Source organism: Triticum aestivum, chromosome 6B, assembly GCF_018294505.1.
Source record: "Triticum aestivum cultivar Chinese Spring chromosome 6B, IWGSC CS RefSeq v2.1, whole genome shotgun sequence".
NCBI lineage: Eukaryota > Viridiplantae > Streptophyta > Magnoliopsida > Poales > Poaceae > Triticum > Triticum aestivum.
Window position 1 is genome coordinate 685284441 of NC_057810.1, and position 15565 is coordinate 685300005.

The 15565-nt window shown below is 44.9% G+C and overlaps 1 protein-coding gene across 1 annotated transcript; it reads left to right on the forward strand.

Annotated features, from left to right (window-relative positions):
• Window positions 1-9265: 9265 nt before the first annotated feature.
• Window positions 9266-10182, forward strand: LOC123134861 (uncharacterized). The gene has a single exon (XM_044554017.1). It carries the CDS (start codon window positions 9491-9493, stop codon window positions 9893-9895), a length of 405 nt encoding a protein of 134 aa, XP_044409952.1. The 5' UTR covers window positions 9266-9490; the 3' UTR covers window positions 9896-10182.
• Window positions 10183-15565: the final 5383 nt, after the last annotated feature.

The following is a 15565-nucleotide window of genomic DNA, read 5'->3' on the forward strand; positions in this document are numbered from 1 at the left end:
AACTTTAAGAAACGACAACTTTGGTTTCTTGCCAAACCACAGTTCATAAGGCGTCATCTCAAAGGATTTTGATGGTTCCCTGTTTAACGTGAATGCAGCTGTCTCTAATGCATAACCCCAAAACGATAGTGGTAAATCGGTAAGAGACATCATAGGTCGCACCATATCCAATAAAGTGTGGTTACGACATTCAGACACACCATTATGTTGTGGTGTTCCAGGTGGCGTGAGGTGTGAAACTATTCCACAAATTGTTTTAAATGAAGGAAAAACTCGTAACTCAAATATTCTCCTCTACGATCAGATCGTAGAAACTTTATTTTCTTGTTATGATGATTCTCCACTTTACTCTGGAATTCTTTGAACTTTTCAAATGTTTCAGACTTGTGTTTGATTAAATAGATATACCCATATCTGCTCAAATCATCTGTGAAGGTCAGAAAATAACGATACCCGCCATGAGCATCAACACTCATTGGACCGCATACATCAGTATGTATTATTTCCAATAAGTCACTACCTCGTTCCATTGTTCCGGAGAATGGAGTTTTAGTCATCTTGCCCATAAGGCACAGTTCGCAAGCATCAAATGATTCACAATCCAGTGATTCCAAAAATCCATCTTTATGGAGTTTCTTCATGCACTTTACACAGATATGACCCAAACTGCAGTGCCACAAATATGTTGCACTATCATGATCAACTTTGCATCTTTTGGCATCAATATTATGAATATGTGTATCACCACGATCAAGATTTAATAAACCATCAACATTGGGTGTATGACCAAAGAAGGTTTTGTTCATGTAAACAGAATAACAATTTATTCTCTGTCTTAGATGAATAATCGTATCGCAATAAACATGATCTAATCATATTTGTGCTCAACGCAAACACCAAATAACATTTATTTAGGTTCAACACTAACCTCGAAAGTATAGAGAGTGTGCGATGATGATCATATCAATCTTGGAACCACTTCCAACACATATTGTCACTTCACTCTCAACTAGTCTCTGTTTATTCTTAACTCCTGTTTCGAGTTACTAATTTTAGCAACCGAACAAGTATCAAATACCCAGGGGCTACTATAAACACTAGTAAGGTACACATCAACAACCTGTATATCAAATATACCCTTGTTCACTTTGCCATCCTTCTTATCCACCAAATATTCAGGGCATTTCCGCTTCAAGTGACTATTTCCTTTGTAGTAAAAGCTCACGTTCTAGCTTTGGGCTTCTTCACGGGAGTGACAACTTGCTTGCCATTCTATTTGAAGTTCCCTTTCTTTCCCTTTGCCCTTTTCTTGAAACTAGTGGTCTTGTCAATCATCAACACTTGATGCTCTTTCTTGATTTCTACCTTTGTCGATTTCAGCATCACGAAGAGATCAGGAATCATTTTCGTCATCCCTTGCATAATATAGTTCATCACGGAGTTCCAGTAGCTTGGTGATGGTGACTAGAGAACTCTGTCAATCACTATCTTATCTGGAAGATTAACTCCCACTTGATTCAAGCGATTGTAGTACCCAGACAATCTGAGCACATGCTCACTGCTTGAGCTATTCTCCTCCATCTTTTAGCTATAGAACTTGTTGGAGAATTCATATCTCTCAACTCAGGTATTTTCTTGAAATATTAACTTCAACTCCTAGAACATCTCATATGGTACATGACGTTCAAAACGTCTTTGACGTCCCGATTCTAAGTCGTTAAGCATGGTGCACTAAACTATTAAATAGTCATCATATTGAGCTAGCCAAACGTTCATAACGTCTGCATCTGCTCCTGCAATAGGTTTATCACCTAACGGTGCATCAAGGACATAATTTATCTGTGTAGTACTGAGGATAATGTTGGGGAACGTTGCAGAAAATAAAACATTTCCTACGGTTTCACCAAGATAAATCTATGAGTTCATCTAGCAACGAGAGAGAGGAGTGCATCTACATACCCTTGTAGATCGAGCGGAAGCGTTCAAGGGAACGGGGTTGAGGGAGTCGTACTCATCGTGATCCAAATCACCAGAGATCCTAGCGCCGAACGGACGGCACCTCCGCGTTCAACACACGTATGATCAGGAGACGTCTCCTCCTTCTTGATCCAGCAAGGGGGAAGGAGAGGTTGATGAAGATCCAGCAGCACGACGGCGTGGTGGTGGATGCAGCAGGGATCCCGGTAGGGCTTCGCCATGCATCTGCGAGAGGGAGAGGTGTAGCAAGGGGGAAGGGAGGCGCCAAGTGCAAGGGTGTGGCTGCCCTCCCTCCCCCCTCTTTATATAGGGCCCCTAGGGGGAGCGCCGGCCCTAGGAGATGGGATCTCCAAAGGGGGGCGGCGGCCAAGGGGGAGCCTTGCCCCCCAAGGCAACTGGAGGCGCCCCCCCCCCCACCCCTAGGGTTTCCAACCCTAGGCGCAGGGGGGCCCAAGGGGCGCGCACCAACCTACCTGGGGCTGGTTCCCCTCCCACTTCAGCCCATGGGGCCCTCCGAGATAGGTGGCCCCACCCGGTGGACCCCCAGGACCCTTCCGGTGGTCCCGGTACAATACCGGTGACCCCCGAAACTTTCCCGATGGCCGAAACTCGACTTCCTATATATAATTCTTTGCCTCTGGACCATTCTGGAACTCCTCGTGACGTCCGGGATCTCATCCGGGACTCCAAACAACTTTCAGTTTACTGCATACTCATATCTCTACAACCCTAGCGTCACCGAACCTTAAGTGTGTAGACCCTACGGGTTCGGGAGACATGCAGACATGACCGAGACGCCTCTCCTGTCAATAACCAACAGCGGGATCTGGATACCCATGTTTGCTCCCACATGCTCCTCGATGATCTCATCGGATGAACCACGATGTCGAGGATTCAAACAACCCCGTATACTATTCCCTTTGTCAATCGGTACGTTACATGCCCGAGACTCGATCGTCGGTATCCCAATACCTCGTTTAATCTCGTTACCGGCAAGTCACTTTACTCATACCATAATGCATGATCCCGTGACCAGACACTTGGTCACATTGAGCTCATTATGATGATGCATTACCGAGTGGGCCCAGAGATACCTCTTCGTCATACGGAGTGAAAAATCCCAGTCTCGATTTATGCCAACCCAACAGACACTTTCGGAGATACCCGTAGTGCACCTTTATAGTCACCCAGTTACGTTCTGACGTTTGGTACACCCAAAGCACTCCTACGGTATCCGGGAGTTGCACAATCTCATGGTCTAAGGAAATGATACTTGACATTTGGAAAAGCTCTAGCTAAACGAACTACACGATCTTTGAGCTATGCTTAGGATTGGGTCTTGTCCATCACATCATTCTCCTAATGATGTGATCCCATTATCAATGACATCCAATGTCCATAGTCAGGAAACCATGACTATCTGTTGATCAACGAGCTAGTCAACTAGAGGCTCACTAGGGACATGTGGTGGTCTATGTATTCACACGTGTATTACGATTTCCGGATAATACAATTATAGCATGAATAAAAGACAATTATCATGAACAAAGAAATATAATAATAACCATCTTATTATTGCCTCTAGGGCATATTTCCAACAGATAAACCTCATATCACGGACCCAATCTGCATCATTGCTACTATCATCTTTCAACTTAGTTTTCTCTAGGAACACATATAAAAACATAGGGAAGCAACAACGTGAGCTATTGATCTACAACATTATTTGCAAAATGCTATCAGGACTAAGTTCATGATAAATTAAAGTTCAATTAATCATATTACTTAAGAACTCCCACTTAGATAGACATCCCTCTAGTCATCTAAATGATCACGTGATCCAAATCAACTAAACCATGTCCGATCATCACGTGAGATGGAGTAGTTTTCAATGGTGAACATCACTATGTTGATCATATCTACTATATGATTCACGCTCGACCTTTCGGTCTCCAGTGTTCCGAGGCCATATCTGCATATGCTAGGCTCATCAAGTTTAACCCGAGTATTCTGCATTTGCAAAACTAGCTTGCACCGGTTGTATGTGAATGTAGAGCCTATCACACCCGATCATCACATGGTGTCTTAGCACGAAGAACTGTAGCAACGTGCATACTCAGGGAGAACACTTATACCTTGAAATTTAGTGAGAGATCATCTTATAATGCTACCGTTGAACTAAGAAAAATAAGATGCATAAAAGATAAACATCACATGCAATCAATATAAGTGATATGATATGGCCATCATCATCTTGTGCCTTTGATCTCCATCTCCAAAGCACCGTCATGATCACCATCGTCACCGGCGCGACACCTTGATCTCCATCATAGCATCGTTGTCGTCTCGCCAACTATTGTTTCCACGACTATCGCTATTGCTTAGTGATAAAGTAAAAACAATTACAGGGCGATTGCATTGCATACAATAAAGCGACAACCATATTGCTCCTGCCAGTTGCCGATAACTCTGTTACAAAACATGATCATCTCATACAATAAAATTTAGCAACATGTGTTGACCATATCACATCACAACATGCCCTGCAAAAACAAGTTAGACGTCCTCTACTTTGTTGTTGCAAGTTTTACGTGGCTGCCATGGGCTGAGTAAGAACCGTTTTTACCTATGCACCAAAACCTCAACGATTTTTCGTCAAGTATGTGTTGTTTTAACCTTCAACAAGGACCAGGCGTATCCATACTCGATTCAACTAAAGTTGGAGAAACTGACACCCGCTAGCCACCTATGTGCGAAGCACGTCGGTAGAACCAGTCTCGCGTAAGCGTACACGTAATGTTGGTCCGGGCCCCTTCATCCAACAATACCGCCGAACCAAAGTATGACATGCTGGTAAGCAGTATGACTATTATCGTCCACAACTCACTTGTGTTCTACTCGTGCATATAACATCGACGCATAAACCTGGCTCGAATGCCACTGTAGGGAAACGTGGTAATTTCATAAATTTCCTACGCTCACGCAAGATCATGGTGATGCATAGCAACGAGAGGGGAGAGTGTTGTCCATGTATCCTCGTAGACTGAAAGCGGAAGCGTTATGACAACGCAGTTGATGTAGTCGTACGTCTTCACGATCGACCGATCCTAGTACCGAACATACGACACCTCCGCGATCTGCACACGTTCAGCTCGGTGACGTCCCAAGAACTCCGATCCAGCAGAGTGTCGAAGGAGAGTTTCGTCAGCACGATAGCGTGATGACGATGATGATGAAGCTACCGGCGTAGGGCTTCGCGTAAGCACTGCAACAATATGACCGAGGTGGATTATGGTGAAGGGGGGCACCGCACACGGCTAAGAGATCAATGGTCAACTTGTGTGTCTACGGGGTGCCCCCCCCTCCGTATATAAAGGAGTGGAGGAGGGGGAGGGACGGCCCTCTACTATGGCGCGCCCTGGGGAGTCCTACTCCCACCAGGAGTAGGATTACCCCCCTTCCAAGTAGTAGGAGTAGGAGAGAAGGAAAGGGAAGAGATAAGAGAAGAAAGGAGGGGGCGCCGCCCCTCCCCCTAGTCCAATTAGGACTAGGCCTTGGGGGGGTGCGCGGCCTGCCCTAGGTAGCCCCTCTCTCTCTCCCTTAAAGCCCAATAAGGTCCATATACTCCCCGGTGAATTCTCGTAACTCTCCGGTACTCCGATAAATACCCGAACCACTCAGAACCTTTTCAATGTCCGAATATAGCCTTCCAATATATCGATCCTTACGTCTCGAAAATTTCGAGACTCCTACTCATGTCCCTGATCTCATCCGGGACTCCGAACAACCTTAGGTACATCAAAACACATAAACTCATAATACCGATCGTCACCAAACGTTAAGCGTGCGGACCCTACGGGTTCGAGAACTATGTAGACATGACTGAGACTCATCTCCGGTCAATAACCAATAGCAGAATCTGGATGCTCATATTGGCTCCTACATATTCTACGAAGATCTTTATCGGTCAAACCGCAAAACAACATACGTTGTTCCCTTTGTCATCGGTATGTTACTTGCCCGAGATTCGATCTTCGGTATCACCGTACCTAGTTCAATCTCGTTATTACTCGTTCCATAATGCATCATCTTGCAACTAACTCATTAGCCACATTGCTTGCAAGGCTTATAGTGATGTGCATTACCGAGAGGGCCCAGAGATACCTCTCCGACAATCGGAGTGACAAATCCTAATCTCGATCTATGCCAACTCAACAAACACGATCGGAGACACCTGTAGAGCACCTTTATAATCACCCAGTTAAGTTGTGACGTTTGGTAGCACACAAAGTGTTCGTCTGGTATTCGGGAGTTGCATAATCTCATAGTCATAGGAACATGTATAAGTCATGAAGAAAGCAATAGCAACATACTAAACGATCAAGTTCTAAGCTAACGGAATGGGTCAAGTCAATCACATCATTCTCTAATAATGTGATCTCATTAATAAAATGACAACTCATGTCTATGGCTTGGAAACTTAACCATCTTTGATTCAACGAGCTAGTCAAGTAGAGGCATACTAGTGACACTCTGTTTGTCTATGTATTCACAGATATACTAAGTCTCCGGTTAATACAAGTATAGCATGAATAATAAACATTTATCATGATATAAGGAAATATAAATAACAACTTTATTATTGCCTCTAGGGCATAATTCCTTCAACTGCTAGTGGACATCATCAAGGAAAAGAATAAAAACTTTTTAGGTTTTTACACCGGACCACACTTTTTCTCCTCAAGCACCCGCCTCCTGCATAGGACCCGCTTCCCTATCTGAATATACTTTTCCTGCCGTCCGATCCTACGTGGCATGCGAGGCATCACCATGAGGCTATGCATTGGTCATGCCTTTATGAGGTATTTGGTTGCCTGTGTTCACTGTTCACTGTTGGGTCTGCATCGCACGGAACTTAAAGCAGTTCTCAGTCAGGCCCGTTAGGAACTGCCGAATGAGCAATTTCAGCTAGCCAGTTAGAGTTGAGCCACATTGAACATACATTGTGGGCCTCTTGCACAAGAGTATGCCAGTGCGATGCAAGCTAGTATACAACTTGTAGGTGCTATATTCTCCTACCTCCATTAAACTCCTCTCTAATCTTCTTTCTTCCTTGTCTCCCTTCTAATCTACATAATGGTACTTCGATTCGAGATAAGCTCTACACGGAAAAGATGCACATCGATGTTATGGTTCCATTCAGACCATTGGTACATAGTTTCATCGATTGTAAATGCTTAATTTCGTGTTCATGTTTGGAGTTATTTTAGAAAAAATTGGTCAAATTTGTCGCACATGTTGACCGTTTGAAATTTCCTTTGACCAGTAGCTTCATCTAGTAGTTTCACAAGACTTTGTATTGCATATTTTCTATTTCGAGGATTGTAGGCGAGTAGGTCTACATCTTCCTCATGAACTGTACATATGCATATGTGTGATATATTTTAATGACACTCCTTAATCTCCTTCATCCTTTCTAATCCGCCTCTCGGCCTCCTCTCGTGCGTCCTACTACACTGGCACCACCGCCGACGTTGTTCCTCTCGACCTCCTCTCCTACGTCTCGTTGCATTGTCATCATCACCAGCGTTGTTCCTCTCAACCTCCTCTCCCGCACCTTGGTGCACTGTCATCACCGCCAGCGTGGTTCCTCTCGGCCTCCTCGCCCGCATCATACTACACTGACGCCATCATCGACATTGTTCCTCTCGGCCTCTTTGCAGTGTCCTACTACACTGGTGCCGTCCTCGGCATTGTTCCTTTCGGCATCCTCTCCCTCGTCCTACTAAACCTATGCTGCCATGGCACGCACACTGCATTTTTTTCTCCTCTGTAATCTGCCTCAATGCCCTTATATTCCTCCCTCCGCGCGGATTTTCTCTATGGCGACGACGCAAGCGACTAGTTCGCCGCGTCGCTGTCGGACAGTGGTCGCGATGTCGCGCCCGACAGCGGCGCAGCGAAGTAGTTGCTAAGCGACTAGTTCGCCGCGTCGCTGTCGGACACTGGTCGCGATGTCGCGTCCGACGGCGGCGCAGCGAAGTAGTTGCTTGCATCGTCGCCACCACCATCCACCACGTTTTTAGGTCAGCCGTCGGGTTAGTGGTAGATAATGCGTGAGTAGGCCGCTCAGGTTCGCCGCGCCGCCGATGGGATCTCTCGCCCGCAACCCATGATCGTCGTGTCGGATGCGGCCCCGAGACCACCGTCCATCGCTGTCGCCGAGGCACTGTAATGTAACACTGTGTGTTATGTGTACTCCCTCCATCCAAAAAAGCTTGTTCCAAACTTGTACCTCAAATGGATGTATCTAGCACTAACTTGGTGCTAGATGCATCCTTTTGAGGGACAAATTTTTTCGGACGCAGGGAGTAGCTGTTAACTCTTAATCATGTTCGGTGTATGCAACCAAACAATATGCACTAGTATGAGCACAACCAATGCAAGCAACCAAACATAGTGCACAGAAGCGTTTCTACGATGCAGGAAGAGGGGATGCAGGCAATCAATAAACATGCGGATAATTATTTTTTGTCTGCATATACTCAATCAGGCCCAACCAAGACAAGTACGCGGGCAACCAAACGTGCCCTAGAATTCGGAGCGGATTGAACACACACTTAGTGGACGATGAAGATGAACACATCATAGTTTGGTCCATTGCTTCCGATACTTCACCGTGTGCGTGTCCGTAGCACAACGACGTACTACGTGGAAGAAGAATTTATCTACGCGTGAAAATGACCTTAAACTAAACTATCTATGGTGTGGAAGATAATTTCAGTCACTTGCCAAGTGGTTTACAATCTTTAAATTCGTTAATAGTTTTTGAACTTCACAAAAAAAATTGAATTGATGAGCATTTTTTATGCAGAGCAAAAGCTGGCGCAGCTAGAGTATTCTGGTTTTAGTTAGTCTTTTATGAGATCAGATCGGTTTCTTTTGAAAAAGATAAGCATGAGCTCGGCTCAGAAATGGAAGATATTGCAGTTCAGATCGGATCGGTCGACAACGTGCTGCAGGCTGCAGGAGGCAGAAGAATACTCTATCGAGAGTCCCATCACGCAGCTTCTTTTACGTGCCCTCACCTCAGTAACTGTTAATTTTCAGTTCATAAACCATGCTAAAAAGTACAGAAGATTACATTTTCCCCCACCATCGCTCCAAATATTTCACCGCGTGCGTGTCCGCAGCACGGCGACGTGCTACGTGTAAGAACAGATTGATCTAGGCGTGACCTGACCTTAAACTAAACTAATCTATGAGGTGGAAGATAAATTCAGGCACTTGCCAAGTGGTTTACACTTTTACACGCGCACAGGAAAAACGTCGCCTTCGGACACACACATGCGACGTCGCGGGCCCTGCGGTGACCGGCGAGCTTATAAAACGGGGAGCGCGCCCCCGAGAAGGCCAGGACTCCCGACGACATCCACCGGCAACCACCGCTCCTGATCTCTCAGCTCCGCTCCGTCGAGAAACCAGCCAAGAGTAGTCCGACACCCAGGCCACCATGGCGAACCCATCCGCCTCCGCCTCGACCTCGAGGGCGTCGTGCGGGGCTACCAGCACCGCCAATCTCACCTGCCTCTGCTCGCCGACCAACCACCCGGGCTCTTTCCGCTGCACTCGCCACCGCAACCCGCGGGGGCGACCGCAGCCGTCGCCGCCGTCGTCGTCAGGCCGCGTGTCGCATCAGTCGGCGACTTCGTGCGCGAGCGCGACGGTGCGCGCCGAGGGGATCATCAGAAGCGGCGGCGTCGGCACCGGCGGCAGGACCACCAAGGACCGGTCTGTCCTGCGCGCGCACCTGCTGCGGCTGGTGAGCGCGCCGTCCTCCGCCGGCCGCGACCACCGTCGCTGCCGGGACTTCATGCCCCGCCCGTCAAGGCTGGGCCGCCTCGCGGTGACCGCGTGACCCGGCTGCTCTGCTTCGCGGCTCGTACTAGGGAGCTCACTAGCAGAGTAGCAGTGGCGGACGGTGCGCCTCTATTTCGCGCGCGCCAACGCATGGATGATGGATCCGTCGTGGCTAGCACGTAGCTAGGATCGGGTACTACTCTGGAGAATGGAACTCTTTTTAGTACTGTGATGAACTGGTGATGGTGCTGATAATTACTAGTACTACTAGTACTCTGGATCTGTGATCTGTACACACTTCCTTGTAATTTTTGCCGAGGAATCAAATGGAGCAGTTTTTTGTGACCTTCCTGCATATTTTTGCTGTTCCATGGATTTACACTATGGGCGGACGCGAACTGTAGAAATTTTCATTTCTTTTACTATAAGATTTCTCACTTGGTTTTGTGCCTATGGGTATTGAGATCACCTTAGTTATCGGAATTCCGCTTAAAATATTATAGTACTCCATCCAACCGAAAATAAGTGATTCAACACTTATTTTGGGACCGAGGCAGTACTTGCGATAATTTTTTTAGTACATAAAGCATGTTTCTTTTTGCACGAAAGAAAAGTTCAAGCTTCTGTATCATTAGGGAAGATGAAGGTAATTAAGTTCGCTCACGAGACGTACATGACTCTAAAACTGATGGGAAAGCAACGTTCTTTATGTGTTGTTCGCTCGCGTGTGGGGCTGTGCCTTGAGCGCGTCTCAACTTTGGGTTGTTTATTACTTGTCCGACCTGAACCTTTGAGATGATTTCTGCCCGCTTTAATTAGTTAAACCATAACTCGGTTAAGTTTCTGAGCTTTTTCCCCACGAGCAGACACGGTGTGCACACTGCTAGCATATTCTCTCGGTAGAGTTATTCTCTGACTGATGCTTCTCAGCTAAGTTTCCCATGTGAGGTCCAACAGGAACTTGCACAATTACTATTCTGAAACAGATCACATGGTTTGGAGAAAAGATACTTTCGCTGTTCACTTATATAAGTCGTTTTAGACAACTTAGACAGCACCCAAAACAGTTAAATGCGAGCTGTATGAAACATCTTACAAAAAAGAACTGATGGAGTAAGACATTACGTTTCTCCCTTTTAATTAAGCTAGAAACTGGACGAGGAACCACGATGATTCTGTTGTTTCCGCTTGGCACGAAGGCCCAGTGTCCCCGTATATCTTGAAGAGGACGCGACGCAAAGTCCAGAGTTCAGACCAAAACCTCACTTAGTTGTTGACATTGGGACATTGCCCTGCTTACAAGATAGCGATTATATGCGGGTCCTCATCTGTACTGCCCTAAGCCCGAGGGAAATGGACTTTATGTTGCAAATGCAACAAACTCTAGGAGTGAGGCAGTACGCATACGCGTAGCCTACAACCGTGGTGCTAACTTGATCATGCCGTCGTGTGTGGGCAAGCTTCGTTTGTGCTAACTTGATCATACATTGACCTGTAATACCGGTTGTAGGCTACGCGTATTACGGGTCAATGTATTACCCCTAGAGGCAGGAACTCTAGGGGTAATAACGAGTGTGTGCTAACTTGATCATGCCGTGGTGTGTGGGCAAAGCTTCGTTTGTGCTAAATGCATGCCGAGCCGGGCCAATTTGTCCACGCACCCGTGCAGATCAAGTCCAAGCTTGCCTAGTTCCATCGAGAGGAACGGCACAATGTCCAAGGGCCCAATGTTGCCTTGCTTGGTTTGGGCATGCATGTTGTGATCAAGCCATCCTGACGGGTCAAGTCTTGACTTACTTGGGCACCGTCCCACGCTGACGTTCCAGGATTAAACATTAGGAGGCATCATTGCAAATTTGACATTCTCAAAAAAAATGCAAATTTGACGAGTCTTTTTACAGGAGTTGTACAACTACAAACTGGTCGGATGTTCAACGAGGTTTTTTTTTGGCGGGTGAACGAGGTTGTTAGACTGCCGGTATATTCCACTATCAGCAACTCCATCTGGTTTTTTACTGAGCAGATGTTGAACGCGTCCGTGCTACATAAACAGCCGATCTTCAACAAAAAGGATTCTATTTTAAGGGGTTCAATATAAGATTCCTAATGATGTGATGCCCTTTTTTATGAGTTTTGTGCATGTGTGTTGTGATTAGTATTGTATTGTATATGTTCTAAAGAAAGGCAGTGTTTTAATTTATAATATTATCAAGGAGTAAAACTTACATAACCTAAAGATACAAAAACAATTGTTGGCAGTGCACCCATCATCTCGTAAAAACCGAGCAAGTTCTCTCTCGAAACTTAAGGATTTTACTGTTGTAGTTGAAATAGTAGGAAGTAATCAGTCCTTATTTCGTATGTTCTCACTCTACAAATATGCCCGATATAATCTTGTAAACTGTGCATGGCACGTGCTGAGTCACTAGTAGAAAATGTGGCACTCTTGTTTGTTGAATAATTGTCACTTGATTGCAGCCTTGACCGAAGTAGTATGCATCTATGGGAGCAATGTGGGATACCAAGTTCCAAGACAAATACCCCATCCTCACATGAAGTGAAATCGGTCATTGCATGCATTGCTCGAAACAGGATCCATCGTGGCTAGCACGTAGCTAGGATCGGGTACTACTCTGTAGAATGGAACTCTTTTAGTACTGTGATGAACTGATGATGGTGCTGATAATTACTAGTACTAGTACTCTGGATCTGTACACACTTCCTTGTAATTTTCGCCGAGGAATGAAATGGAGCAGTTTGTGTGACCTTTGCTGCATCTTTTTGCTGTTCTTGGGATTTATACTATGGGCGGATGCGAACTGTAGAAATTTCCATTTCTTTTACCGTAGAATTTCTCACTTGTTTTTGTGCCTATGGGAATGGAGATTACCTCATCATTCCGCTCAAAAAACAATGCTACGTGTGATAATTCCCTTTAAGACATGTTTCTTTCTGCACAAAAGAAGTTCAAGCTTCTGTATCATTATGGAAGATGAAGGTAATTAAGTTCGCTCACGAGACGTACATGACTCTAAAACTGATGGGAAAGCAACGTTCTTTATGTGTTGTTCGCTCGTGTGTGGGGCTGTGGCTTGAGTGCGTCTGAACTTCCGTTTGTTTACTTGTCCGACCTGAACCTTTCGAGATGATTTTTGCCCGTTTTAATTAGTTAAACCATAACTCAGTTAAGTTTCTTAGCTTTTTCCCCATCAGCGAACGCGTTGTACACACTGCTTGCATATTCTCTCACTGATGCTTCTCAGCTAAGTTTTTCAAGTGAGGTCCAAAAGGAACTTGCACAATTACTATTATGAAATCAGGCCACATGGTTTGGACAAAAGATAGGACCGCAATATCCGCCAAACATCTGCCGAGAGGGTTTGCATTTGTGAACGTTTTTTAGATGGCAAGTTTAGTTGTATGAGGTTAGCAATTTCTTCATAAACGCATGACAATTTTTAAAAGAGAGATTTTACGGCAAAAAACAACAGGATTTTCAACTCCTATCAAATAAAGTTTTTCTTTTGTTGGAAAAGAAGGCTTTCCCTCAGCCTCTGCATTCGAAAGATGCATGCGGTCATATTATTAAAACAAGTTCAGCAAAACATAAAGTTTGGTAAACAAAGTACAGCTCGAAAACATTGCTTGCCAACCCCCTCCCAGCTAACGTTCGTCAGTTAATCAGTTATCATTACCATAAAAGATAAGACATTAATTTTCTCCATTTGATGTAAGCTAGAAACTGAGCGAGAAACCACGATCTATCGTGGGAGGTCATGAGGGTTTGCTTATGTGCAAGCACAGCAGAGTGACAACAGATCTGCATAATTACCTATCAACTGGTGAAGCGCCCAAAATTAGCATACGAGAAAAGATGCGCCACCATCAGTGCACCGCATCTCCGCATGATTATCTTCATACAGTTTGAGTATAATGAGTCAGTCGTTTCCACATGGCACGAAACTCCGGTGTCCCCGTATCTGTAGAAGCGGACGGTACACAGAGTCCAGAGTTCAGACCAAAGATCAGTTGGTTGTTGACATTGCCACATTGCCCTGCCTACACGATGGTGATTACATACGGGTCATCATCTTTGCTGCCCTGAGCCCGAGGGAAATGGATTTTGTTTTTCAAATACGAACTCTCAAGCAGTACAGGTATTTGTAGCCTAGAACCAGTATTACGGGTCAATGTATGTTTACTTTTTATTTGTATATCACTATCTGCTACTCGGTGACTTAAACTTGATTCATGTTTATTTATTTATTTTGAACAAATGATTCACGTTTAATAAAATGGATATCTTGTGATGCAGAGGTGAGGCTACCCTTTTTTTTTAAATGACATATGCACAGTGAAACAGTATGCTAGTGGTCAATGCCACCATGGGTACTTTCTGCAGATGCAACGGAGCATGGTTCCCTGCTAAGCAGATCAGAATAATTCCCCCAGGGGTAGTAACAAGTGTGTGCTGACTTGATCGTGCCGTGGTCAGTACGTTCGCTGCCATGTGGACCCAACCCCACCTGCCATCTGCACTACAGTAGGGCACAGTAATGTAGAGGATCTCAACCCGCTAAATGCATGCCTAGCCGGGTCCATTTGTCAACGCGCCCCTGCAGATCAAGTCCAAGCTTGCCAAGTTCCACGGTTGCCTTGCTTGGTTTGGTCATGCATGTTGCTGATCAAGCCATTCTCAAGTGTTGACTTACCCAGGCACCGTCGACGCTGGCGTTCCAGGATTAAACATCAGGAGGCCTCGTTGCAAATTTGACGAGTCTCTTTACAAGAGTTGTACAACTACAAACTCGTCGGATGTTCAACGAGGTTGCTAGGCTAAGGGTATATTCCACTATCAGCAACTCCATCTGGTTTTTTACTGAGCAGATGTTCAACGCGTCCGTGCTACATAAACAGTCGATTTTCAACAACAAAGATTCTTTTTTAAGGGATTCAACATAAGATTCCTAATGATGTTATGCCCTTTTTATATGAGTTTTGTGCATGTGTGCTGTGATTAGTATTGTATTGTATTTGTTAAAGAAAGGCAGTGTTTTAATCTATAATATTATCAAGGAGTAAAAATTACATAACCTAAAGATACAAAAACAATTGCTGGCAGTGCACCCATCATCTCGTAAAAACCGAGCAAGTTCTCTCTGGAAACTTAAAGATTTTAGTGTTGTAGTCGATATAGTAGGAATTAATCAATCGTTATTTCGCATGTTCTCACTCTACAAATATGCCCCATATAATCTTGTAAATTGTGCATGCCACGTGCTGAGTCACTAGTACAAAATGTGGCACTCTTGTTTGTTGAATAATTGTCACTTGATTGCAGCCTTGACCCAAGTAGTATGAATCTATGGGAGCAATGTGGGATACCAAGTTCCAAGACAAATACCCCATCCTCACATGAAGTGAAATCGTTCATTGCATGCATAGCTCGAACAGGCTTTCGCGCCCTTTTATAAATAAAGGCACAAACCGAACAAGGTACACGACCGAACGATACACCTCTTCCATAGCCAAGTAGAATCATATCCTATTACCCTACCTTTCTTTTTATCAAGACGAGACACCTTCACGGCTCCATTCTAGTGAATGAAACCATTATGTCTTATAGAAAGGAAAACATTAGTTTTTTTTTCGAGCTACACTAGGTTTAGAGTGGAACCAATGCCTAAACATCCATGTGAAAACATCTTTTGACAAGCTAGCATGGAAA

Coding starts and splice junctions, on each gene's coding strand:
- LOC123134861 (XM_044554017.1), top strand. CDS start 9,491: ATGGCGAACCCATCCGCCTCCGCCTCGACCTCGAGGGCGTCGTGCGGG.